At 37.9% G+C, this 24,987-nt stretch overlaps 2 protein-coding genes across 2 annotated transcripts; one reads left to right on the top strand and one right to left on the bottom strand.

Moving 5' to 3' along the window:
• Positions 1 to 8,397: 8,397 nt before the first annotated feature.
• LOC143587946 (protein trichome birefringence-like 19) lies at positions 8,398 to 12,496 on the top strand. The gene is made up of 2 exons (XM_077069092.1): positions 8,398 to 8,916; positions 11,664 to 12,496. Exons 1-2 carry the CDS (start codon positions 8,452 to 8,454, stop codon positions 12,480 to 12,482), a joined length of 1,284 nt encoding a protein of 427 aa, XP_076925207.1. The 5' UTR covers positions 8,398 to 8,451; the 3' UTR covers positions 12,483 to 12,496.
• Positions 12,497 to 20,915: 8,419 nt separating this feature from the next.
• LOC143587935 (protein COBRA-like) lies at positions 20,916 to 23,401 on the bottom strand. Its single transcript, XM_077069080.1, has 6 exons — positions 23,249 to 23,401; positions 22,520 to 22,599; positions 21,970 to 22,426; positions 21,725 to 21,884; positions 21,366 to 21,643; positions 20,916 to 21,277 (listed from the first exon to the last, which is right to left on the bottom strand). The coding sequence occupies exons 1-6, from the start codon at positions 23,331 to 23,333 to the stop codon at positions 20,994 to 20,996; spliced, it is 1,344 nt and encodes a 447-aa protein (XP_076925195.1). The 5' UTR covers positions 23,334 to 23,401; the 3' UTR covers positions 20,916 to 20,993.
• Positions 23,402 to 24,987: the final 1,586 nt, after the last annotated feature.

Below are 24,987 nucleotides of genomic sequence, written 5' to 3'. Positions count from 1 at the left end.
ATATTTGAACTTTTACATGAAGCATTTTCTAAGCTGTGCCGCGTTCCACGCGCGCGGTATCTTTTTTCCATTCAAATCTTTTAAAGTGTACGCGCCTTTCCCCAAATCTTCTGAAATTTGATAAGGTCCCTCCCAATTGGGGGACATTTTTCCTGTGGGTATCGCGCGGCTAGCTTCATTGTTTCGAAGGACAAAATCATTTTTCTTGAAGTGGCATTCTTTAACGCGCTGATTATAATATTTTTCCAGCTTTTTCTTGTATTTGGCTTCATTGATGATAGCCGCTTCTCTGCGCCCTTCAAGCAAGTTGAGGTCCAATCTTCTTTCGCGCTCGTTATCAGTCTTGCTCATCATGAGTACCCTATGGGATGGGCATCCAATTTCTGCTGAGATCATAGCCTCTGTCCCATAGGTTAGGCTGAACGGGGATTCGCCATTGCTAGTTTTGCTTAATGTCCTGTGCGCCCACAGGACATTAGGTAACTCTTCGACCCAAGAATGGGATTCTCCCTCCAACCTTTTCTTCAGCCCATTTAACAAACTTTGATTCGCGCGCTCCACTTGGCCATTCCCCTGAGGGTGGTAGACCGAAGTGAAGATTTGGTTGATGTGCAATTCTTTGAGCCAGCTGGATATCTTCCTGTCAGTGAATTGTTTGCCATTGTCGCTCACAATTTCCATAGGAAGGCCAAAACGGCAAATGATGTGGCTCCAGATAAATTGTTTCATCACCTCAGCTGTGATTTTTGCTAGTGGCTTGGCTTCAACCCATTTTGTGAAATAGTCTACTGCCACTACCAAAAATTTCACTCGCCCTTGCGCTTGCGGCAGGGGCCCCACAATATCAATGGCCCATTTATGGAAAGGCCATGCGGAGGTCACAGGAATCAAATTGTTCTTTGGCCGCATGGTGTTTGGCGCGTGGCTCTGACATGCCTTGCATTTTTGGATTTCTTTTAGCGCATCCAAGTACATGCCTGGCCAATAGTAGCCTGCGCTCATTGCCTTGGCAACCACCATGCGCGGGCCAGCGTGTATTCCGCAGATTCCTTCGTGAATCTCCCTAATCACATAGCTTGCGTCTTCAGCATCCAGGCATTTCATGAGCGGTCCAAGATAAGAGCGTCGATATAATGTACCCTCAAGTAGTTCATAGTTCTGCGCCTTGTGTCTTATCTTCCTCGCCTGCGCGCGATCGTCCGGTAACTTCCCCTCCTTCATGAATTCCATTATTGGAGTTATCCAGGATGAAGGGGTTGTATGAATTACAAGGACCGATTGTGTTTGCACTGACGGGTTGCTCAATACTTCCACCCTGACATCCTTGCCAAAGTGATCAAAATTAGTTGATGCCATTTTACTCAACGCGTCAGCGGACTTGTTTTCGCTGCGCGAGATGTGTATGATTCTGAAGAAGTCAAACTGCTCAACGAGCTTTTTTGCCTGCTCTAGATATAGAGGCATTGTGTTCTCCTTGGCGTCATATAGGCCGTTGACCTGAGCAGCTACCAAGTAAGAATCAACATGGGCCTCTAGCCTTTTAACTCCAAACTTGCGCGCAATGCGCAGACCAGCCAGCAGGGCTTCATACTCAGCCTCATTGTTGGTACTCTTGAAGTCCAACCTAATAGCATAAGTATATTCATGATTATCAGGGTCCACCAGTTTGAGGCCTGCGCCGGATCCTTCGCTGTTGGAGGCTCCATCAGTGAATAGCCTCCAAACATCTTCTTCATCATTTGCTCGCGGAGGGTCTACCTCGCGCTGAGCTTCTTCAATCTTTCCCTCTGGGATTTCCGTGATGAAATCCGCTAAAACTTGACCCTTTATTGCTGGACGGGGCTTATAGGTGATCGTGTGTTCACCTAATTCCAGCGCCCACTTTGTCAGCCTTCCGGAGAGCGCAGGGCGTCGCAAGACTTGCTGGATGTTGTAACCGGTCAGAACTTCAATAGGATGACCATTGAAGTATCTATGGAGCTTGCGCGACGCGTGTGTTAGTGACAAAACTAACTTTTCCATGATGGAATAGCGCGTCTCAGGGTCTGTGAGCACCCGACTCACATAGTATATTGGCGTTTGGATCCCCTTGCGATCCACCAATAATACTGCGCCGATGGCGCGATCTCCAGCTGACAAGTACAATGTAAGGGTTTCGCCAGGAAGTGGTGCTGTGAGCGCGGGCAGCTTTATGAGACATTCTTTTATCTCAGTGAAAGCTTGCTCAGCCTCAGGCGTCCACTTGAATTGGCTCTTTTTCAAGCAGTTCCTCAAAGTGTTAACGAATGGAGTAGATTTGCTGGCGTGGTTCGCTAGGAACCTGTTGATTGACACCAGTCTACCATTCAGCTTCTGAACCTCTTTCATGGTGGATGGTGAAGGCATGTCAAGGATGGCTTCCACCTTTTCAGGGTTCACCTTGAAACCATCCTTAGTGACCATTACACCAAGAAATTTCCCCTCTTCCGCGCCGAAAGTACATTTGCTCGGGTTGAGCTTCATGTTAACTTCCGTTAGGCGCTGAAGAGTTTCCTCGATGTCTTTGAGCATTTGTCTCTCCACCCTGCTCTTGATCACCAAATCATCAACGTAGACTTCTAGATTTCTTCCGATTTGTTCACTGAAAACCGAATCCATAAGTCTCTGATAGGTGGCGCCCGCATTCTTTAGACCAAAGGGCATTTTTGTGTAACAAAAAACACCCTTGTCGGTCCTGAAGGCCGTCTTGTCTTCGTCTTGTGGTGCCATTTGAATCTGGTGATAGCCTTTGTAGGCATCCAGGAAACATTTGAGGTTGAATGGCGCCACGGAGTCCACCTTTGCGTCGATGTTTGGTAGGGGGTAACAGTCTTTCGGACATGCTTTGTTTAGGTCCTTGAAGTCAATACACATCCTCCATGACCCGTTGCTTTTCTTTACCATCACAGGATTGGCTACCCACGTCTGGTATCGGATCGGGCGGATGATGTTTGCGCGCAACAGGTCCTCAACTTGTTCATTCATGGCCTTTGCCTTTTCATCCCCCATGATTCTCTTTTTCTGAGCAATTGGCTCCACCGACTTGAACGTGTTAAGAGAATGTTGCGCCAAGTCTCGCGGGACCCCCGTCATATCGGAGTGTTGCCACGCGAAAACCGACGTGTATTTTGTGAGCAACCTTTTCATTCTCAATCTCGTTTCGTCTGAAATGGTAGCGCCAATTGTGACCGTTTGCTCTGGGAATTTTGGGTTTAAAATCCACTTCTCTGGCGCATTGTCTGCCATTGGAAGTTTCATTCTCCCTTCCCGCGGCGTACTTGTCACTGCGCACAAATGATCGCGGTAAACAAATGTTACGCCTGTTGGTGTAGGGAACCCCAATGCGCCGTGCGCTGGCGACGGTACAGCATTAAATTGGGCAATCGTTCCCCTACCCAGGATCATATTGTGGCATGACGTGGTGGGCAAGACCAAGAAGTTGACAACTTCGGCTCGCTTGTGCTCATCATCCCCCATAGTTAATTCAAACTGAATCTGGCCTAGGGGATGGATGATTTCATTTGAAACACCACAGATTGGTGCGTTCACAATTTCGAGCCGCGCTTGGTCTGCCGGGTCTAACTTTCTGAAACATTGCTCATACATAATGTCAGATTCGCTTCCAGTGTCCACCAGGACTTTTGACACTTCGTAATGAGCAATGTGTGTGGTGATGACGAGAGGACTGCTTATTGAAGGGCCTCCCCTGATTCTTGGGAAGATGACTTGCTGCTCGCGCCAATCCCCGTGGATTTGCGCGCTTCTCTTTTTTGACGTCTGCCCTTGTCGTCCCCCCTCAGCCACACAGATTCTTTTGTATTTCTTGCTGGCAGAGGCTCCTTCCGGTTGCTCATCTTCTATTCTTTGGTTTTTCACCAAGTGAGCCAGCCTGCCTGACTTTACATCCTTCTCGATCGCATCCTTTAAATGATGGCATGCGTCGGTGTTGTGGCCCGGGGACCTGTGAAATTCACAATATTTGCCACTGTTTTGCGGTCCCTTGTAGTGTAGTTGCTTGGGGGGCTTGAATTGGACATTCTCAGTACTTAACACCTGTGAAGGTGTTTTAGTGAGGGGAGTCCATATTCTTGGCAGAGGTCTGCTTGGGTCTCTGCCGCCCTCCCTCTTGTCACCCTCCCCGCGATTACGAACATCTTTTTGGGGCTGGGGTGAGCTTGGTTGCGCTTGCTTTTCTGCGGAAGAAAAACTTGTTGGCTGCAACCTGGACCATACAGAGTTCTGTTTGGCCCTCTTCTCTTTGCTGCGCGGTGATTCAGCCTGATGCGCTCTTTCTCTTGCCCTATCTTGGGCAATCTGTTTCTCATTTCTCGCGAAAACTCGCGATGCCTCCATTAACTTGGCCCACGTGGTGGGCATACCATCTTTGCTTACGAGAGCCCGGCGGAGTTGACCACTGCGCGCGCCTTGTATAAAGGCCACGCGCAGGAGCTGCTCAGTTATACCCCCGATTGCCAGGGATTCCTGATTGAAACGAGTGATGTAATCTTCAATCGTTTCATCATTCCTGCGTATGCAGTGCATGATGTCATCAGGATCGCGCGTGTGCCTGCGCTGCTGTACGAAGTGGGCTTGAAACTTTTCTAATAGTTCCTCGAACCCATCAATTTGCCCTGTCGGCAAGCTCTCGAACCATACCCGCGCTGCGCCCGTGAGGCAGCGAGCAAACATATGACACCATGTTGGCATCGTCCAGCTCTCTAGGTTTCCCGTGTTATAGAAACCTTGCAAAAAGTCATCTGGATCTGTTGTGCCATCATATTTGCCCAGACCACTTGGCATCTTGGTCTTGTGCTGGATGGGAGCCTGCGCGATGCGCGCAGTAAACTTTGAGTGTTTTACCAGGATGGCTGGTCTGTAGGGCGTGGTTACGTCCACTTGCCCTCTGACCGGTGGGCTGTACGGCATGTGCAGATCCAGATCTGCTCTGGCTCCAGGCGCCATGTTCACAGGCGCGCGGAGCTGTGAGCCTCATGCATGAGTATCCCGTGTCTTCCTCATGCTATGCACTTCTTCATCACTGAACTCAGTGTGTGCAGTGTGAACAGAATGTCCTTCTTCCGGCGCGCGCGGCCTTTTTGTAGTCTGCTTATCAAAAGCTTGCCTTTGTGTTTGGTCGGCTAGCTTCTTCTGCTTGACCATTTCATTGTACTTTTCCATCAGACGCCGCTGCTCGTTTATGAGCCATTCATTCGGATCATTTGTTTCTTCTTCTGGACCCATTGGTCCTTTCAGTTTCGCGCCGGCCATATTTTGTAACGTGAGATCGTCTGGAGGAGTTTCAGTCTGGCCGTGAGGGGTTGTGACGAAGGGACGATTGCTGGTGGTACGCGTAGAATCACGCGGAACCCTCAGAACCTGCTGTCCGTCGTTAACACCCTCACGTTCAATATCCTCCAGAGCTTGATCACCGTTACGAACGCCAGAAACCATGGTGATTGATTTTTTTTTTTTATAGATCTGATGAGATCTGATTGCCGTTTGTTGTAACAGTGGATGGCGCCAATGAAGAAACGTGGATCTACTCACTGGTAGCAGATCTACTTTCCTCGGGTGTGATTATACTATTTCACCGATGGTTCTTCTGGATCTGTGTTCTTCCACCTACAAAATGAACAGCACCGTTACTTACCCCTCAGAAAGGGACAGAGGGGTCCTCTTTGGGGTAACCCTCCGGCGTGAGAATCAGTATATTGTGGAGAAGATGATAATGTGTGTAAAGGAATCCCAAGAGTATGGCTGAATAGCTGAATAATACCCTCTGATTGTGAGACTGTGTGTTTTGTCTGTAACTGATTGTGAGTGAATGTAATTCAATATGATTGAATGTGATATCACTGCTTGTAACTGTCAATGATTGAGTATGAATGTGTCATCAAAGTGGAGTTGATGCTGTATTTATAATGCTAGGGTTTCCACTGATTGGGCTCAACCTCGTTGGCCTCCTCCAATCGCACTGCGCCACGTGTCCTCTGGGACACCTGGCGCTTTCTCGTTGGTTGTAATCACGTGGTAACACATGTGTCATGCTGAGTTATCGACCTTTCATTTGGCAGCTGTCGACATCAGCATATTCTTTCTCCTTAAAAAGATGCCTTCTGGAAGGTTGTCTGACGTGCACAATCAAGGTTGCCCTAATCCTGATTTGGATAAGGACGAGGTTGATTATGCGCACGTGTGATATGCGCCCATCCTGAGGATGCGCGAGGTCTTCTCTTTATTCTCACGCGCAGATATTTCATGCGCAGATGTGATATGCACGAGCATGTGATATGCGCCGCGCGCCGATGCGCTGCGCGCATATGTGATGCGCGAGCATATGTGTGCCTGGGCAGATGTGATATGCACGAGCATGTGATATGCGCCGCGCGCTGATGTGATGCGCGAGCATATGTGTGCCTGAGCATATGATGCCTGAGCATGTTTTGTATGCGCCATGCGCATAGGTTTTGGCTTTGTGCCTTCATAATGTCTTTATCTTGTGGGTTGACCCGCCTTGCTCGGTGTTGAGGCGGGTACATACCTCTTCAAAAATAATTTTAGATTCTTTTTTAATTTTATATATTCTTTTGTAAAATACATACTGCATTAATATTTTCAATTTGGTTACTGCTAAACGAGTTCAAATAATCGAATTAGTATCACATTACACCACATATTTTCCAAACATGTAAATCTTTTTTGTAAAATTGATTCTAAACGTGATCTCATACTTGAATACCTGACTAGCTATATTATTTCGGGTTTTGAGTTTCCCGATCAGATTCAAGTTGTTTTGGACATCCTACTTAAAAATGATAAGAATATCACCTATCTTCTTAAACATGTTGATATATACACATATATATATAATTTAGTTGGATATAATATAATACAAAAATATAAGAATTTGTCATTAGAACTTATCCACAAGAAACCCCATTTATACAATTCTAATTTAGCTAAATCATATATTATTAGTTGGGCCAATACATATTAAAAAAATGTTGAAAAGGATTTGCTCCAACTATTAAATCATAATGAAATCGACTAATTTAATAAAAATGGTAATATCAACCCGTAGAGATTAAACAACGACATGTTGCAAAAGCACATTGTCACCGACACCCAAAATGAATAAAACGTTTGTTAGCATCGTTGGATACATTAAATAAAAATACTTTATGAAAATAATATTTTCTTTTCTTTATGTTAGTTGATTAAAGGTGAACACACACCAAATCAAGATAAGCATATTAATTTGAAGAATTTTAATTAAAGAAGACTCTTTTTAAAGTTCAACAAATTTGATAGACCAAAGCTAAATTTAAAAGATTGAGAATAAAGAGCATATACAACATCAATATTGTGTTTATAGTAATACTGAGGCAATTGGGATGCTTAGTTGTCGACATTAATCAGTTAAAGTTAAGTTTTTAAAGATTACAACCGATACTTTTTAAGCTGTCTTTACATGTTCGGTTTTAAAAGACCTCACCTCTTTCGATGGATTTGGATTGGTTTAGCGAATGTTTGGTTTGGGTCTCAGACAATTTACTTTTCTTAACAAAATAAACCGACCCGAGCAAACCTAGCCCGACCCATGTATGAGAATCATCCTATGTAATAAGCAAACAATAATTGATTTGCCAAAAGGGAACATGGGGAAGGAAGTTACTTCACCTCATACGGAAAACCGATGTCATGATTGACCACCATATGGACCTCTCCCAACATATGCACTTTTATAATTAAAACCCAAAGATTCTTGCATTTATTTTTTATGTCTGCCTGTCAATCCTCTTAAAAAAACCTCAACACGAATGCCTTATTTTAATAAAAAAACTATTTCAAAGATAACATGATACAAAAGTTTCGTTGGTTTCATAATCCAACCTCGATGTACAAAAACTACTGCACAGAGTACAATGCCTTGATGAAATAGCCACATGAAAACAAACCATATATCTCTGGCAAGAACATATGTCGAGGTATAAACTAGAGACCATGTGAGGGTTAGTAGTTGGTAATCATACAGAAGTTGCTCTTACAGATACTATGACTTGTGTCGTCCAATACACCATTAAAATATTAAACTCCCCACCAATGACCCACCCACAATACAAAATACAAAATGACCAAAGTACCCATGCTCTATGAAGAACATAATCCACTTTATATACAAGTTTGTGTATCATGCAATGGTGGGGAAAAAGGAAAACAAGATTATTCTCCAAAGTTTGTCCTTAGAAGGGTAATGATTTGCTATCCAGCTCATACAAAACCTCTCTTGAATATTATTTATTTATTTTGATAATTAAAGTTTAAAACTTAAAAGGTAATGACTTACTAATACTTGTCACCATCAACACTTTGAGTGAATATAAATATAGCACCTCAAAGGCTCAAACTCAATCCTATAACTTATTTCAACCAATGAAGCCCAATCCTATTGTACTTCCCACCACCACCAATGGTGGCAACCTCCAGAAACCACTCATCAACACCAAGCACTTCATCCTCCCAACAATCACCTTAGCCCTTTTAATCACAATCCACCTATACGTCGGAAACTTATCCGATCACTCGTTAATTAATCCGTCCACACCTGCTAATGATGGCAAGTGTAACGTTTTTCAAGGAAGTTGGGTGTTTGATGATGAGAGGGAAACATATTATACGAATGAAACGAAATGCATTATCGATGATCGACAAAATTGTATGAAATACGGGAGGCCCGACACGGGCTTCTTGAAGTGGAGATGGCAGCCCGATAAATGTGATTTGCCCGAATTTGACGCGGTCGAGTTCTTGGAGGCTGTCAGAGGGAAAAGCTTGGCATTTATCGGTGATTCGGTTGGAAGAAACCAAATGCAATCATTGGTTTGCATGTTAGCAAGTGTAAGTTTTCTAAACAATCCTCAGTTCATTGTATTAAGTGAATAATTTCATCAACTTGAATAACTAGTTTAGCGTTCGTACATGGCGGTTTAGTAATAAAATACTTAAATTACTTGTAAAGATACATACTTTTATACACGTATATATTAAGTGGTGAATTGGATGATTTATTGATATTACCCTGAAAGCAAAAGCAAATGGTGGATAGTACTTGACAAGTAGCATTTTGTTATGTAGCATTTTGTCTGTTTTAGACAAGTATAAAGAATTAAGACCATACCCTTAATGGTCCAACTTTTTGAGGCTTACATATATTGACTACAATAAAGATATATATGGTTATATGTTACTATGTATGTATATATCATGAATTATGTATGTATAAAAATTAAAAATCTATTAGGGGTTAGAAATGTATGAATACAGATAAGACTAAGAGTGAGACGTATCACCATAATAAGAAAAGACCATGACAAGAAACGGCATTATCAATAGAGTTTAATCAATTATTATGTTATAAATAATTTATATTTGTTAAAAAAGCCGAAAATATACCCGGTGGTGACTATGACATATTGTAGTTTTCGGTAGCTGGAACATCATATATCAAGTATCCGTTAAATATTTGAAAGGGTCTTGAGTGTTCCAAATAGTAGAAATAGTTTATTATTAAAGTTGGATGCTTTCATGTAATAAGTTGAGAGGAAAAACACGAGAGAAAGTAAGCAATAATGCAAAAAAAGAAAATAATGACACAAAAAGGCCCAGTCTTTTTAGTAAGGCAAGTAACGTCTATTATTGAAAGTAAAAAACAAACAAATAGAAAGATTTAGCAGGTGGAAATAAAAGTGGGTTGGAAACACATATGCACCAAAAGAAAAGGTAACAACATAATTCATTCAATAATGCATATCAGATATAGATATAACCTCTGGCAAAATCCGTACATATTAACTTTTATTTATTACACGAGCCATCAACTTTTATAAATTTAACGAAAAGCAAGTCCAAAAGTTTATTGAAAGGGCCTTTTTTTTTTGTTAATGTTTAAGAATTTAATCACTAAAAGTTAAATCTGATTGGATCCAAAAGTCTCACTGAGAGCAATCTCTATCCCCTTAGATAGAAATACCGTTAGCGCTTTGCCCTTATCACACTCTCTCCAGACCCCCGGCAATTTCCGACTTGACCCAGACACTAAATGAAAATAATCAGGTTTTGGATTGACATATCTTAACCTAGGGGTGCCAATTCCTGACACGACCCGAAACCTGACACGAAAAAAATATAGGTTTGGGTCGGCTGACACGGTCCGTTTTCTTAAACAGGTCAACCCGAACCCAACACGTTTAAAAAATATGTCAACCTGAATCCGACCCCTTAAAAAGTGGGTTGACCTGTTAACCCGTTAACAATTTTAGAGAAGCTACTATTTTGATTTTATAGATAAGAAGTTTTAAATTTTAAAATTAAGTACTTAGAGTTTTAATTTTTCATATATCAATTTACTTTTGAAAGTAAAACTAATTTCTTTTTACACTATTTTTTTCTTCCAACGTTTCATTTATTAGTTATAATTGTCTATTCTCTAGTTATTTCGTTCGTTTGTTTTTATTTTTAGCTAAGTATTGAACATAAGTTTGTTAATCGGGAATGAAAGATAAATACATAAAAATAACAAGATTCATCACAAATTATTAACAAGTTTTATATGAATAAGACTATTAATGTTGCATTCTTTAGTTTTTTATTTAAGGGTTTAGAAAAGAAAAGATAGGAAAATTTCTCTTGTTTCATTCTTGAGTTTTTTTGTTAAAAGAAAAGAAAGAGAATGGAAAGAAAAATTAGATCTTTTTTTCTCTAAAACTTTCCTGCCAAATATGGCCGGATTGTGAAGGAAAGTTTATATATTACTAATTTACTTATCTTTTTCTTTCTATCTAACTCAAGAATGAGGACACAATTGTAAAATTACAGTTTTTTTCCCTATCTTTTCCTTTATATCTAACTCAAGAATGTAATTAACACTTTCTTTTCTTTTCTTTTATTTTAACTCGAGAATGTCTTTTAAGTATATAATTTCTTTTTCTTTTTTCCCTTATCCAATCTTATCATTTCTTTTCCTTATTTTTTAAACCCGAGAATGCAAGAGTGATTAATTGTTTAATGTATTACTAAGTCAATATATATTACTCATATTTGTATATGAACGTAAAATGGGTTGACCTAAAACACAACCTGAACACGACAAGAATTTAAATGGGTCGACACGACACAACACAAATAAAAATATGGGTTGGGTTAAGGTTAAAGAATCTCAACACGCTAACCCGTCAACCCGAAACCTATCAACCCGACACAATTGACACCCCTATCTTAACCGTTAAAAAAACTGGTTTATTTTCGAGTTGACTTGTTTAACCAGTCTAGTTAAACATGTTAACCCACTAACCTCTTCATGACCATTTAAAACATATATTTACAACCCACCAACCAAATTAACACCTTTTCAACTTGATTATTACCCATCGACTCACCAACCTATTTGACAACTTTATCTAAATATGCTAAATGGGTTGTGTTGGGGTTACACAATTTTAAGTGTGTGCGGGTTAAAGTTGATGACTTTGACACGATTTTAAGCGTGTTCGGTTCAACCCGACAAGATTGTTTGTTTGGGTTGTGTCCGGGTTACACGATGTTTGTTTGTTTCTTAAAAACCTAATTCTGATGTATCTGATTACCAGGAAGCTTATCCCATTGATGTTTCAAATATAAGTGATACAAGATTCAGAAGATGGCACTTTCCTCCCTACAATTTCACACTAGTAGCAATCTGGTCACCTCTGTTGGTCAAAAGCAAAGACCCCAATCCGGAAAAATTCACCCGCAACAGTCTAATGAACCTGTATTTAGACGAGCCGGATGATGCATGGACATCAGAGCTAGATAACATTGACATCACCATATTTTCAGCCGGACAGTGGTTTTTCAGACCATTTATGTATTATGAAAAGGGTCAGCTTATAGGTTGTCATTTCTGCAACCAAGAAAACATTACAGAAATCAGTCTTTACTACGCGTACCAAATGGCATTCAAAACAGCCTTCACCACACTGCTAAACCTCCAGAACTACACAGGGTTAACATTTTTAAGAACATTTTCACCACAACATTTCGAGAATGGAGAGTATAACAACGGAGGAAATTGTGTGCGAACGAGACCATTCACGAACCAAGAAATGAGGCTGGACGGGTACAAGCTAACGATGTATTCTACTCAAGTGAACGAGTTCAAGGCGGCACAAAAGGAAGGTGAAAAAAAGGGGTTGAAACTTAGATTGCTTGACACGAGTGATGCAATGATACTGAGGCCCGATGGACACCCGAACCATTTTGGACATCCAGCCAGTGATAACAAAAGCTACGCGGATTGTGTCCATTGGTGCATGCCGGGCCCTGTGGACACGTGGAACGAGTTCTTGCTCGAAATGTTAAAGATGGAAGGCGACGGGTTTATAGAGAAAACGCCTCAGAGGAACATAACAAAGCTGAACCTCCGATGAATTTTGCATATTTATGATTCAAATATGTAAATTACCACGTTTTTTAGGATTTGTATCTATCTAGTTCATATATGTTTAAGCAATATTTCAAGAGTGATCATAGAATTATCTATAAGTATACAACCAATGTATAAAGAAACAAAATTCAACAGGTTGAACCAACAAATCAATCATGTTATGGCCCAAAATATTCCTCCATTTTTATGTCTTCATCTAGCCTATTACAGTTGTACATCAAAACATATTTGACAATTCATAAAGGAGATAGGATGTAGATGGAACACACATGTGATTTATTATTGATTAATGAAGTTAAGTTTTATCTACTACTATGAATGAATCATGAAAGCCTCCACTCAGTTGTTAGTTTTTGTTTGTTTTCTTATGGGCTGGACCTACCATTACGACAATCATTCTTCATGAAACAGAAAGTGTCGGTCAGGGGGGTAATAACTACAATAAAGTCGAATCGAATTTAATATTCAAAATACGTATCATGGATATTCATTGCCTTAGTTCATAATTGAAACTAAATGAGTCGGCTTGGCTCATGTCTTTCCAAATAAGCTTTTTTGGTTAGTTTTATTCGAGTTTTTATCGAGCAAGCTACGAGCCATAGGGTTTTTGAAAAGCCCGGGCGTTTCCAAAAAGAAAAAGAAAAGAAAAGAAAGTTTATTATTTAGTCCGGACGGTATGGAACTGGGGGATGATCGTCCAGCCCGGAAAAGAGAGGATGTGGAAACCATCACGTCATTAATTTCATATTTAAATAAACGTACAATAAAAACTAGATTTGAATGTTGGGATGAAGTAGGGTAGCATGTTCCACTTCGAAGCTTATTGTGTGCGTTCTTTTGTTCGTCGCTAACTTCTTCTAATCCAATTGCCGCCTCAAAGTGTTTTCGTTAAACTCGCAATTGGCTTGGCCGGCCTTGATCCTTTGATTTATCATGTTATGTGGAATTATGCACGGGTACATGACACTCCGTATTCTATGAAATTTCCATTTACGTGTCGGGTGTTTCAACATATACCGTTGTTGTTTAAGAACACTTGATCATCGTCCATGGTCCTTTCTAGCAGTTTCTTGTGTTGCCTTCAAGTATTTTCTATTTGTACCTTGGGGACACGAAAAGGATTTGACAAATGTAGCCCTACCATGGAGTATTTAAGCACAGTGGCGAGGCTTGAGCTTAATTAAAGGGGTGTCCGGGGACACCCCGGGTCCCTCATAAGCTTTACCATTGTTTGAGCAGACTGACATTATGAATAAAATCATTGAAGCATGTAGCCAATGACAAGCAAAAGAAGAGTTAAACCTCTCGTCTTGACTTCTGAACTCGTTAAAATCGTTAAGAAAAAACCAAACACCAAGATGAGCGTTCTTTAGGTTAAGAAGATCACCCCGAAGAGACATTTTGAGTGGAAGGCCATGATGATTGATGAGGATAAATATTAGAAATGTAGAATGTCTCGGAGGAGTCGGTAGTATCTCAAAAAATCACAAAGTAATTTTAATGCTCGGATAAACCTTGCATTGAAAATAAGGTGGAATCCCAAAGGCACATGAGACACCCCTCCATACTACTTTAAATTAACATACTCACCTTCTAAACTTTTTGGGTCAGATTGGTATGAGGTAATGAAATGAATAAGGGAATAGAATATACAAGAGAATGGAATGAACAAAGGAATGAAATGAATCATTACCATTCCATTATCTTGTTTGGTTACCACGTAGGAATGAAATGAATAATCACTTTATTATTATTTTTCTATTACATAGTAAACTATACACACATATATTTTGTCGGTTAATGGAACGGTAGTAACATAATACGATATGATAATAAAATATAATAATAATTATAATCTAATAATAGTTATACTACAACAAAATAATATATAATAATTGTTGATAATTTTTCATTCCATTCCTTGAAAGAATGTAAGAAAAAACACATTTTACTAAGAAATAAAAACTGTTATATATGGAAAGAATTTCATTCTTTAGGAATGATTCATTTATTGATTAATACCAACAAAATATATTTTATTTCATTTCTTTGGAATTATTCATTTCATTCCGTCTATCATTACTTCATACCAAACACTTTAAGGCAACTACTATTTTGAGTATTTTCCTTTAATATTTTTATTTACATATTAGCTCCTGATGCATTTTCACTCTCTCAAATATTAAGTTTTTATTTATTTTTTTTTGTCTTTTATTAAATTATTAATATCTATATATTTATAGGAAAATTGGATTTTAATAATCCCAACTAACTATTATTGCTCGGAAATAAGCTCAACTTCGTTTATTGCCACCGGTGATCGCAAATTTTAAAATATTGGCTCTCAATGGCCCCTCTTTAAAAAAACACAACGGCGTTAAATTTTTTTTTTTGAATTTCAAACTGATTATTCAGGACTTTTGATCGGAAGGAGGATATATGTCGATTGATGTAAAATTTAACTCGAAATGATGTATCAAACAGCTTGATTAATGATTCAAATCGGGTGTTTGAACTTCAAATTAATCTTGTTGGAGCATATTTTCGAGCTTAGTTTTACATCAATCGAGTCGTATTCTTCTTCCGATCAAAAGCACTAAAAAATTAGTTTGAAATTCGGGAAAAAACTTAATGTCGCTAAGTTTTTTTTTAATGGTGGATCACTGAGAGACAAGTTTTTTAAATTTGGACACCAGTGGCAATAAATAAAGTTGAATTAGATGGGATTATTAAATCCAATTAGCCTTTTTTATATTATCAATATTAGTTCCAATATTAATAATATCATAATTAGTATTTACAAACACACATATATAATAAATTTTAAAAATTATTTTGGTGCATATCCATGACCTATTGGTCTAGCATTCTAGTGGTATAGTGTACTCCGTTACCAATGTAATGTCCGTGGGTTCAAATCCTTGTACAAGGTAAATGTTAAACTTTGATATTAGAAAAGATCATTTTAATACAAATAAAAAAGAAACTAAGTTTTAATAAGATAATAAAGTAATAAAAATAATTTAAAAAAATTAATAAAATACCGAAAACAAAAATAAAAACCTAAAACTTTTTTATTTGAATTTTAAGGGAATTATAAAATAAAAAGAATGTTAGAGAGACCAATATGCCAACTAAAAATGTTAAGGAAATAAACGTTTAGAGGGTGGGGGGGTACGCTTAGCAAAACAATGGGTACGTTTAGATATATGGCTGCCTATATGGATGCTATCATATATTAAATTTCCAAATTTTGAAGCTCTCTAAGTTTTTTTAAAGGCAAATGTAGCACATTATTATTAAATAAATTTAGAGACGGATCCAGAAGACAAGTTGAAAGGTAGCACGTGCTAAATAAATCAGTGTAGCCGATTCATAAAATTAATAAGAAAAAAGAACTTTTTGCACCAAAGATGTAGTTCACTAAGAAAGTTGAGATGCTACCCTCAACCTATGCTATATCCATCTCTATTATTTATACTTTTTTAAGAGCAAATGCAGTGTATTATTATTTACAACAAGATGCTAGGATGAAATGATATATCTAATTCTAAAACAAGTGATGCCACCATGATTTTGGGCAAATGCGTGGGCTTTGATACGAATGGTGGTGCTAGTGTGGCTATGGCTAGACAGCCCATTATCGGTGAAGGTGCCGACTTTTCTCAATGAGTTATTTATATCTATTTGCCCTAACGTTAGAGTGGGAGGCCGTTGTAAATCAAGGTGGGTAAAAAAAAACTCAAAATCAAGGTGGGTAAAAAAAAAACTCAAAAAAGACATGTTTGATATGCGAGAATGATTGGCAGGATGTAATGGGCCAATACAAAATAATGAAATATAAGTTAAATTTCATGACACTTCCGAAGGCTAGTTTTGTGATCACTCTAAGGTAAATTTTATCGAACTTTTATACAAGTAACATTGGTTATGCTTTAAAAAAGGGGGGGGGGGGTAGCAACACCTCATATATCCATATATATACAATTAAACAAGATATCTAATGAGGGAAATTGCTTTGCAAGTTTCCTTACTAATCTAAGAATACTAAGAGATCGGTCTTTGGATTTGTAGCTAGTTTTGATCTTCAATTTGTGGTTGAATTTTGGTGAGTCAATCTGTGAGGATGGATATGTTCTCATTAAGGTTCTCGCTTATTCAAATCATGCCCTTCAGATCTCAATAGATAATCATCCAACTTGAATATTTTCATTTTACTAATATTTAATATTTTTATGACATTTTGTTCATTTTATGAAATAATAAAATGGATGAATTTCGACATATCATAAAAGATATTTGTTGTTTCCATTTATAACTAAAATATCAAAAAATGTCAAAAAATTGTCATGTTATAAGCCGTTCATAAAAACCATTTCATAATGAATCTTATTTAAATATTGTGACTTTTTGCATAACCATAATTTCGATTTACAAATAACTTAGAATTGACTAAAACAAGCTTTTATCCACGGAAAGAATAGAAACGAGAAATCGAAACCGAAATCATTGAAACCGAACATATACCGAAACCGACCGAAATGAAAAAAAGCAAAACCAAAGCGAAAAAAAAACTGAAAAAAACCGAACCTGAACTGAGACAAAACCAAGTTTCTTTTTTTTTTCTTTTTTGTAATGAACGAGGACAACAGGGGAGACATTTTAGTTATTTTACTTTTTGCGTTTTTGATTTATTATTTTGAGTTATTAATTTTTTATTAAATGTTTTGAATATTTATTTAAGGGATTTTTAAACCCTTTGCATTTTAACCTTTACTTGGGCCAAAATTGATTAATTTTATCCATCTTGACTCATACTCATCCTAACCCTCTATTTTAAAAATTCATCCTAACCCAAACCCATTTAACCCATCATCCAAATTCAACCTAACCCACTCATATTGGCACCTCTACAAATAAGTTTATACTATTGTGTCCCAAGATCATGCCGACTTAGGGGTTGTTTGATAAACTCTTAACGGTCATTAAGAGGCTACTTCTTAATGGCTTATACCCTCTTAATGGTTAAGAGACAACCTTAAGTCTTAATGGTTAAAAGACAACCTTAAGTCTGAATGGTTAAGAGACTACCTCTTAACCATTAAGAGGCTATGAGTCATTAAAAGGTAGCCTCTTTATAGCTGTTTTAAGTGGCTACCAAACAGCCCCTTAATAGAATAGCACACTCCCATTAAAACCAATTTAAATAGTAACGTACATTCGTATAAGAACTATATCTACAAACCAATTTAAATAGTAACGTACATTCGTATAAGAACTATATCTACAGTGGTACATTATACTATATATAGAAAGAACAACTTTAGTGTCACAAGTGGCCTCGTCACTTGGCGGCACCGTATTGGTTGAGAAATTTTGTTTTTCTATTTTAGTTCAATTACCATAATAAAGGTAATAGAAACCGACCAAACGTCAATTTTTTTTTGTTTTAGTTTCTGTATCATAACAAACCTGAAAGAAACTGACCGAGTTCGCATAGACTCACGGCCTTATTTAAAGCCCATGGCCGACAACGCTCGGGTTTTACCAATGCACAAGTTTACCGACGCCCACCCCTCAAAAAAATGGTCGTCGGTCCATCTCAATTTTTATATTTTCTTTTTCGTTTCAAAGTTCTAGTACCGTAACGTACGTAATCAAAACGACTGAATTCATGTCAAGTTACCGCCTCAATGCTCGGGAGTCAGGACCGACAACGCTTGGCTTTTTACCACCGCCCGGGTTTGCCAACCAAATAAACATCGTCTTTAATATTTTGTTTTCTTATATGTTAATGTTTTTATATGTTAATTTGACGAATTAATTTTTTGGGTTTTAACGCTCATTTTTTACCTATGGTGTCTATATCGTACCGAACGCAGTCGATACTAACTGAATTCATGTCGATTCATCGTCGTAACACTCGGGTTTACCAACGCCCGCTTTTCAATGATTGAGTTTTTTGCCAACTGCCCCAGCGCAACACGCCAGGTAGAAAAACTAGTTTTGATTTAATTGTAATATCATGTCTTATGTAAGTGTCTATCGTGTTCTCTTTCTCTCTCCCGTTAAATCAATTGCCCCAACATAAATTAAATGTATCTAAAATAGTTTACATGCATGTGTGATGAAATATTATGTTCGACTTTTTTTTTTACCTAAAATGGAATCGCCTGAGACCCAAACCGATTTTGAAAAAAAAAAGGGGGTTTTGTACACTCTAATTATGAGGTTGGTAATGAGGGGATAATTTGTCCTTAACCTATTCATGTATTTCAACATTAAAATAAAAGCATGTTTTCTAAAAAGTTATTGACAAACATCTTTTTCGACAAATTACCGACTAGCGTTAACATTAATTGAGTTTATAGATTCATTGTTATTTATCGTTATATTAACACACACGTACCGATTGACTTTTTTTGTAATGTTGCTTTAAAAGATAAATCATCAATCAATAAGTTACCAATTAATTTATTTTACAAATTATTACCGGTAGTTATCATTATATTATACCCGTATCTTCCCTATTAATTAATTGATATCTTTTTTTAATTTTGAACAGAGATTGATATCTTTTAAATTTGGAAACTGCCTGATTATTTTCTGTTTGTTATGTATTGAAAAAGAAACTTACCGAGCAAGTAATTAAGTGGGTTTAACTATATAAACAAGAACTGATCAGTCTCGCATTCTCACACACACAAACAAACCCAACACATATTTCTAATTCTTCGATCAATTTCCAGAAAAAAAAAAAAAAAAAGAAGAATATGGCGACTCATGTCGATGTTCTTCCGTAGCATGTAAACGTGCATCATCACATTAATGTTGTTGACATGCGACCGATGCTATCAGCCGACGACTTTCTCAGGTTAAACACGGACGGGAGTTCACGAGGGAATCCCGGTCCCTCAAGCTTCGGGGGTTTGATCAGAGACGGCAGAGGAAGATGGTTGTGCGGCTACATGGGCAAGATGGAGGGCGGATCGTTTACCAGTCTCGAGGCCGAAGTGTGGAGCATATACAGTGGCTTACGTCTGGTGGCGGAGAAGAACCTGTCGCGCTTGTTGATCGAGACCGACTGCGAAACTGTGATAGGGTTAATTTCGGGTTATTATACGCTTAGGGATGATCAACAAGGGCTCAAGACCATCCTGGATGTGATTAAGAAATTGATGACGGAGCGAAGCGGCACCCTTATTCATACCAGAAGAGACGGGAACCAATGTGCGGACCTGTTGGCGAAGTTAGGCGGAAGACAGACGGAGGAATACATGGTCTTGGAGAGGCCACCGGCGCCATTGGTACCCTATTTGTTACGAGACGAAGCGGTTAAGTTGAACAGGCGTTGTTAGTAGGTAGTTTGATGATGAGTTTGAATGCTGTTTAATTGGTGTTGTGTAAATCTTTAGTTGGTTTAACTTTGAATTGTTTTGATGAGTTTTCTGAATGAATTAAATGTTTTGAAGCCTTATTGAGGCTTGCTTTCTAGACCTCCAATATTTCTGTGTTTTAGAATCTTGAATACATCCAAATTATGTATGATCTACAAACATTTTATTTCCATTAGTAACACTGTACAAATTTCATTTGTTATGATTTATCATAATCAGGGGGTATATCTTTATATCTAGCTCTTTAATAAAATCAGTTGTCTTACTTTTAAAACCAAATACTTGATCTAAATCCTCACTTTTATCTTTCAATCTCTCACATTGGATAATCCTCAATCATGTTTAAACAAAACATCAAGATTGCTGCAAGTTTAAAGCCAATAGTAAAAGGCAAGGATTAATGGAATGTGTTTTAACTCCATGTCATAACTTATATAATTGGGTAATGGGTATATATATCAAATTTTAACAGTAATTGTTTAATACACATTTGCATGTTTTTGTTTGTAAATTTATACATTTAGAGCACTAATATGCAAAAATGAAATAAAATTCTTTTCAAAGTAAAAATGGGTTGTGTTTGTGTCAACACAAGGATATATGTGGCGACTGACCTTGAGGTCACAGGTTCTAGTCGTGGCCGTAGAAACCTCTTGCACAACAAAGGTGTAAGGTAAGGCTGCGTACATGAGATCGCGAAACAATACGGCCCGTTTTTGTCCATGTTGATGTGTCTAAAGCAGTTTTTTGGTTTGTGTAAAGTTTTCAAGTTTGTGCCCAGTTCAACTCTCAAGCACAATGCATTTTGCATCTTTAGTAAAAAGAATGCAACAAACTCAAATATTGTTGCATCCTTTGAGTAACAAACTTACTGTGCAGATAATATCAAGATTTCGTACAGAATCAACATTCACCACAAAGACTTTTAATAGAGTATGCACTTAAAAGCAGAAAACAAGGTAACAAAACCAAAATCAAATATTGGATTTAACTTACCAAATGTCTGTTTAAATTATACAACACTATAACTTCAACTACTCTACAAGACAAAACAGCAGTGTGACCAACAGATGAACACTTCAAGGGCTTTTCAAGCATTAAACAAACACAAACAAAACCACCAAACACATCAACACTACACTAAACAAAGAGAACCTTAAACGTGAACCAGCATTTGGCAGATACGGGTATGCATCAGGTGGTGGCATCACACAGTTATCACCATTAAAATATATTCTTCTTGGAAAAGCCCAACCTTTTTCAAATGTAAAAGTCGATTTATCTTTGCGAAACAACAATTCTGACTGTACATTCCCCAACGGTCCCGCTTGATTCAGAAAATCGTTATAAAACTTAACCCCCCATAACATAGCAGTATCATCTGTTAAAACATTAACAAAACATAACTTAGAACTTAGCAACTTGCATTTCAATAAATCAAGAAATGATTAATAAAAAGGTCAACTTACTTATGGATGAATAAGGAGTCAACGGTTTGTAATTGAAACTGAAAATCTGAGTAAGGTTGTCAAAGTTGGGGTGCTGAACAACTAAATTCCACTGCGAGTAATTCATCCTGTAATTAAAATTTGTAATGGTGACCTTCACGCGCCAATATTCCTTGTAATTAAGCTTCACGTGCCAGTGAACTCGAATCGGGCACATATGTTTTGTGCACTGAACCAAAGGTGTCAAGCTGTTTTTACCAGGACCGTTCACAACCGAAGCTAGATATGGTGAGTTTGCACTGCAAAAACAGTTAGCCCGTTAACATAAGTAATCGGCTTTTAGCCATAGACCCAAAATAATGAATAAAAACAAAGCTTACTTTACACAACTTCCAGGGTGAGTAGCATTATTTTGACATCCGCACGTGCATGTAGGGCAGGGTACGATTGTCTCGTTGTAGAAAGAAGATAGAGATACACAACAAGTGGGAGTTTTTTGAGCCAAAAATTGCGAATATGTACATGTAACATTCCATGTCACTAGCCAAAAAAAGATTTAAGACATTAGGCTTTTGTTAAAGGTAATATATTTTAATAAAAGTATATAAGTATACTGTATACTTACTCATGGCTTGAGTTACTCTTCTACCATCTGGAGTAATGAACTTTGTTGGTTTACCAACTACAGCGGGCCCACATGTGTAGCCGGGACCAGGTGCAAGCAAGGTGAAGTTCTTGGGTGGTTTGACCGTTTTGTTGGTGGTTCCGGCTGCACCAACACTAACCTGGAATGAGCTGGCATAATTGTTTGGATCTTGGGCCCACGAGTTGATAACGCCTCCTTTACAGCAATTTGCAATTTGCTGATTGTAAGGGGTTCCGGGTAATAAATCAACAATGGTTGGAGTTTTCTTGCAGCAATGCGGTTGTGCACTTTTATATTTTGAACAGTCACCTTGCTCGGTGGCTTGACCACCCATCATGGACCATATTACCTCTTTCTTAGCCCAGGTCCAACCCAAGGTCCACCCTGGTGGTTGGATGTGGCGGTACTGTTGGAAGTTGTACATTGTAACAACCGCCTGTGGGAAAAACGCAGTAGTTTTTATAAGCAATCTAAACACCCTCTAGTCTATACCAGAAGAACAAAAAAAACATTACTGTTTGATACTTACAACATAACCATCAGGTGTCCAACTTATAATATCCCATTTGATTGTAATGTTCCCATTCGGGTCAAGTGCATCATAGGCTTCTGCAAATTAACAAACAAATGAACGGGTCAAGAGTAGAAAACCGAAATATTACAAAAGATGGAAAATCATTACATGATGCGATGCATGATCTGAATTATATAATATTATAGAAAACAGTAATTGTTAATTAACCATTTGCTAGGAACCTCAACAACCAGCCCATACTACAGGTCATGAAGATTTAAAAAATTAAGTCAAACACAGACTTAACTTAATAAAGATTAATGATCTTTGTCTACAAAACAAGACCACTCAATCCATTAAAGAAAATGAGATCTAAAACTATGATTAAAAAACATAACAGGTCATTAAAGATTCAAGATCTTGATTACCAATTTGCATAAATTAAAGAATTTGTATCACAAACTTGATTTGACCACTGAAATCTCACAGACCCATGATTCAATTGAGCTATTATTATTAATCAATAAAGATCGAATCTTTTTTAATGGCAAAAACTAATCTGATGAATACCCAATTACCCACTAATCAAGTAACCAGCTTTCCCACTATATTATGCAAATTGAACCCCAAATCTAATATCCCACACATATTAGTCAATTGAACCATTGAAGTACAAATCTTGACTAACAAGAGTCAAAATGAATGGAATTAAACCAAGCCAAATTGATTATAAAGTATACAAACCTGTACAAGTGAATGAAGAAAGCAAGATGGCGAGAAGAATGGTGGAAATTGAGAATCGTGTGACAGATCTGAAGCAGTAATCCATTACTTGCTTCAAAGATTTGGTAGATCCGTGAGCGTTTGCAGCCCTGTTTTCTTACGTGAGTGTCTGTGTGTGAGATGTAACACAATGCCGTGATTTGGTCGTTATTAAAAGAGAAAAGCTTACCCAGTTTTACGCACACCTATATTATATTATATTATATTATATTAAAATGAATTCGTTTGGTGAAATTGATGCATCTTGTGCGTCAAATATAAGATGTCTTTGTTTTTTTTCTTCTTTTTTAATATTGGAGCAAGTGAGCATTAAATTATTGAAATAAGATGTAAAACTCTCTTTTTAACGGTAAAAGAAGGATATAGTAAGAGGAACTCAACCCATATGGTTATCTTACTACTTGGTGCTGACTATGAAAAGCTAGAAATGTTAAAATATGGGGTGACGGATTGGAAAATACTAGAGTTACTACATTCTCGTGGATCAAACACCGTGTAAAGTTGCAAGGTCTAGACTAGTTTGAATGATGTTTGTTTGATTGTTCTAGGATTGTGTAGCGGGATGTGATTTTGCTTACTTTTGTTCCGCCCTTTGGTGGTTTGTTGTTTGTTGTGAGTTTGCTCTATGTTGGGTCTAGTCACTTGCTAGGTTCCTTAATATAAGCTTTTTGTTCCAAAAAAAAGAAAACCATCAAGGCTACAGTAGGATCCTTTCAACAGTGAAGGTGCATCTCGATGTTGTTAATCTAAAGAAACGTAGCTGATTTTATCATCTCCATTATCTCTCTCTCGTTCAATAGGATTTACGTACTATTGAAAAGACTATCACCCCTTGTCTTCCAAATAAATCAAAATGACGATGAGAAAACCGGCTGAAGGATTTTTTTGTGAGTGATACGACTTGCAAGGAAATCGGATAATAATAATAATTGCACATGTAAATTTATATAAGGGGTTACTCACAATTTATCTCACTTACTCTACTCTATGATTTGCATAATGCATCTCCCCGTTATCACGTTATTCATTATATATTTTCAAATCACTGAAAATGTATATATGCATATTATATCCCGTGTATCATGTGCTATACATACATATGTATGTTATGTGCTATATACTCATAAACATGGAGAACAAGAGAAGATATAGCCATAGTCTTTTAACAAACATAATAACTATTTATGATATAAACTAGTGCAACGCGCCGGGTAAATCAGTAAAACTCGGACAGTGATAAAACTCAAGCATTGAGTCGATGTGATTTCGTTTGGTTTCGATTACATGCATTATTGTACTAGAACTAACACCAAAATATTCGACGTTTATTTGGTCCGTAAACTTGGGCGGTGGTAAAATCAATGTGTTGTCGGTCCTGGGCATTGAGGTGGTAAGCCGACACAAATTTGGTCGGCTCGGATACGCTCGGTACGATACATGAGCTAAGAAACTAAAAAATATAAAAATTGAGGAGAACCAATGGGGGAGTCGTCGGTCGGTACAATCAGGTGTTGGTAAAACTCCAGGGTTGAGGTTGTGAGTGCACACGAATTCGGTCAGTTATCATCACGTTCGTTACCGTACATAAATTCAAAGAAACACAAAATTGACGTTCGGTCGGTTTCCGTCATGTTCATTACCGTGCCAAAATTCAAAGAAACAAAAAATTGACGATCGGTCTGTTTCCGTCAAGTTCTTTA

Source organism: Bidens hawaiensis, unplaced genomic scaffold (assembly GCF_021521415.1).
Source record: "Bidens hawaiensis isolate Kalapana, Puna unplaced genomic scaffold, B.hawaiensis_p1.1 tig00035931_1, whole genome shotgun sequence".
Lineage (NCBI taxonomy): Eukaryota > Viridiplantae > Streptophyta > Magnoliopsida > Asterales > Asteraceae > Bidens > Bidens hawaiensis.
The sequence above is the reverse complement of the archived record's forward strand: the minus strand, read 5'-3'. Positions and strand labels throughout refer to the sequence as shown.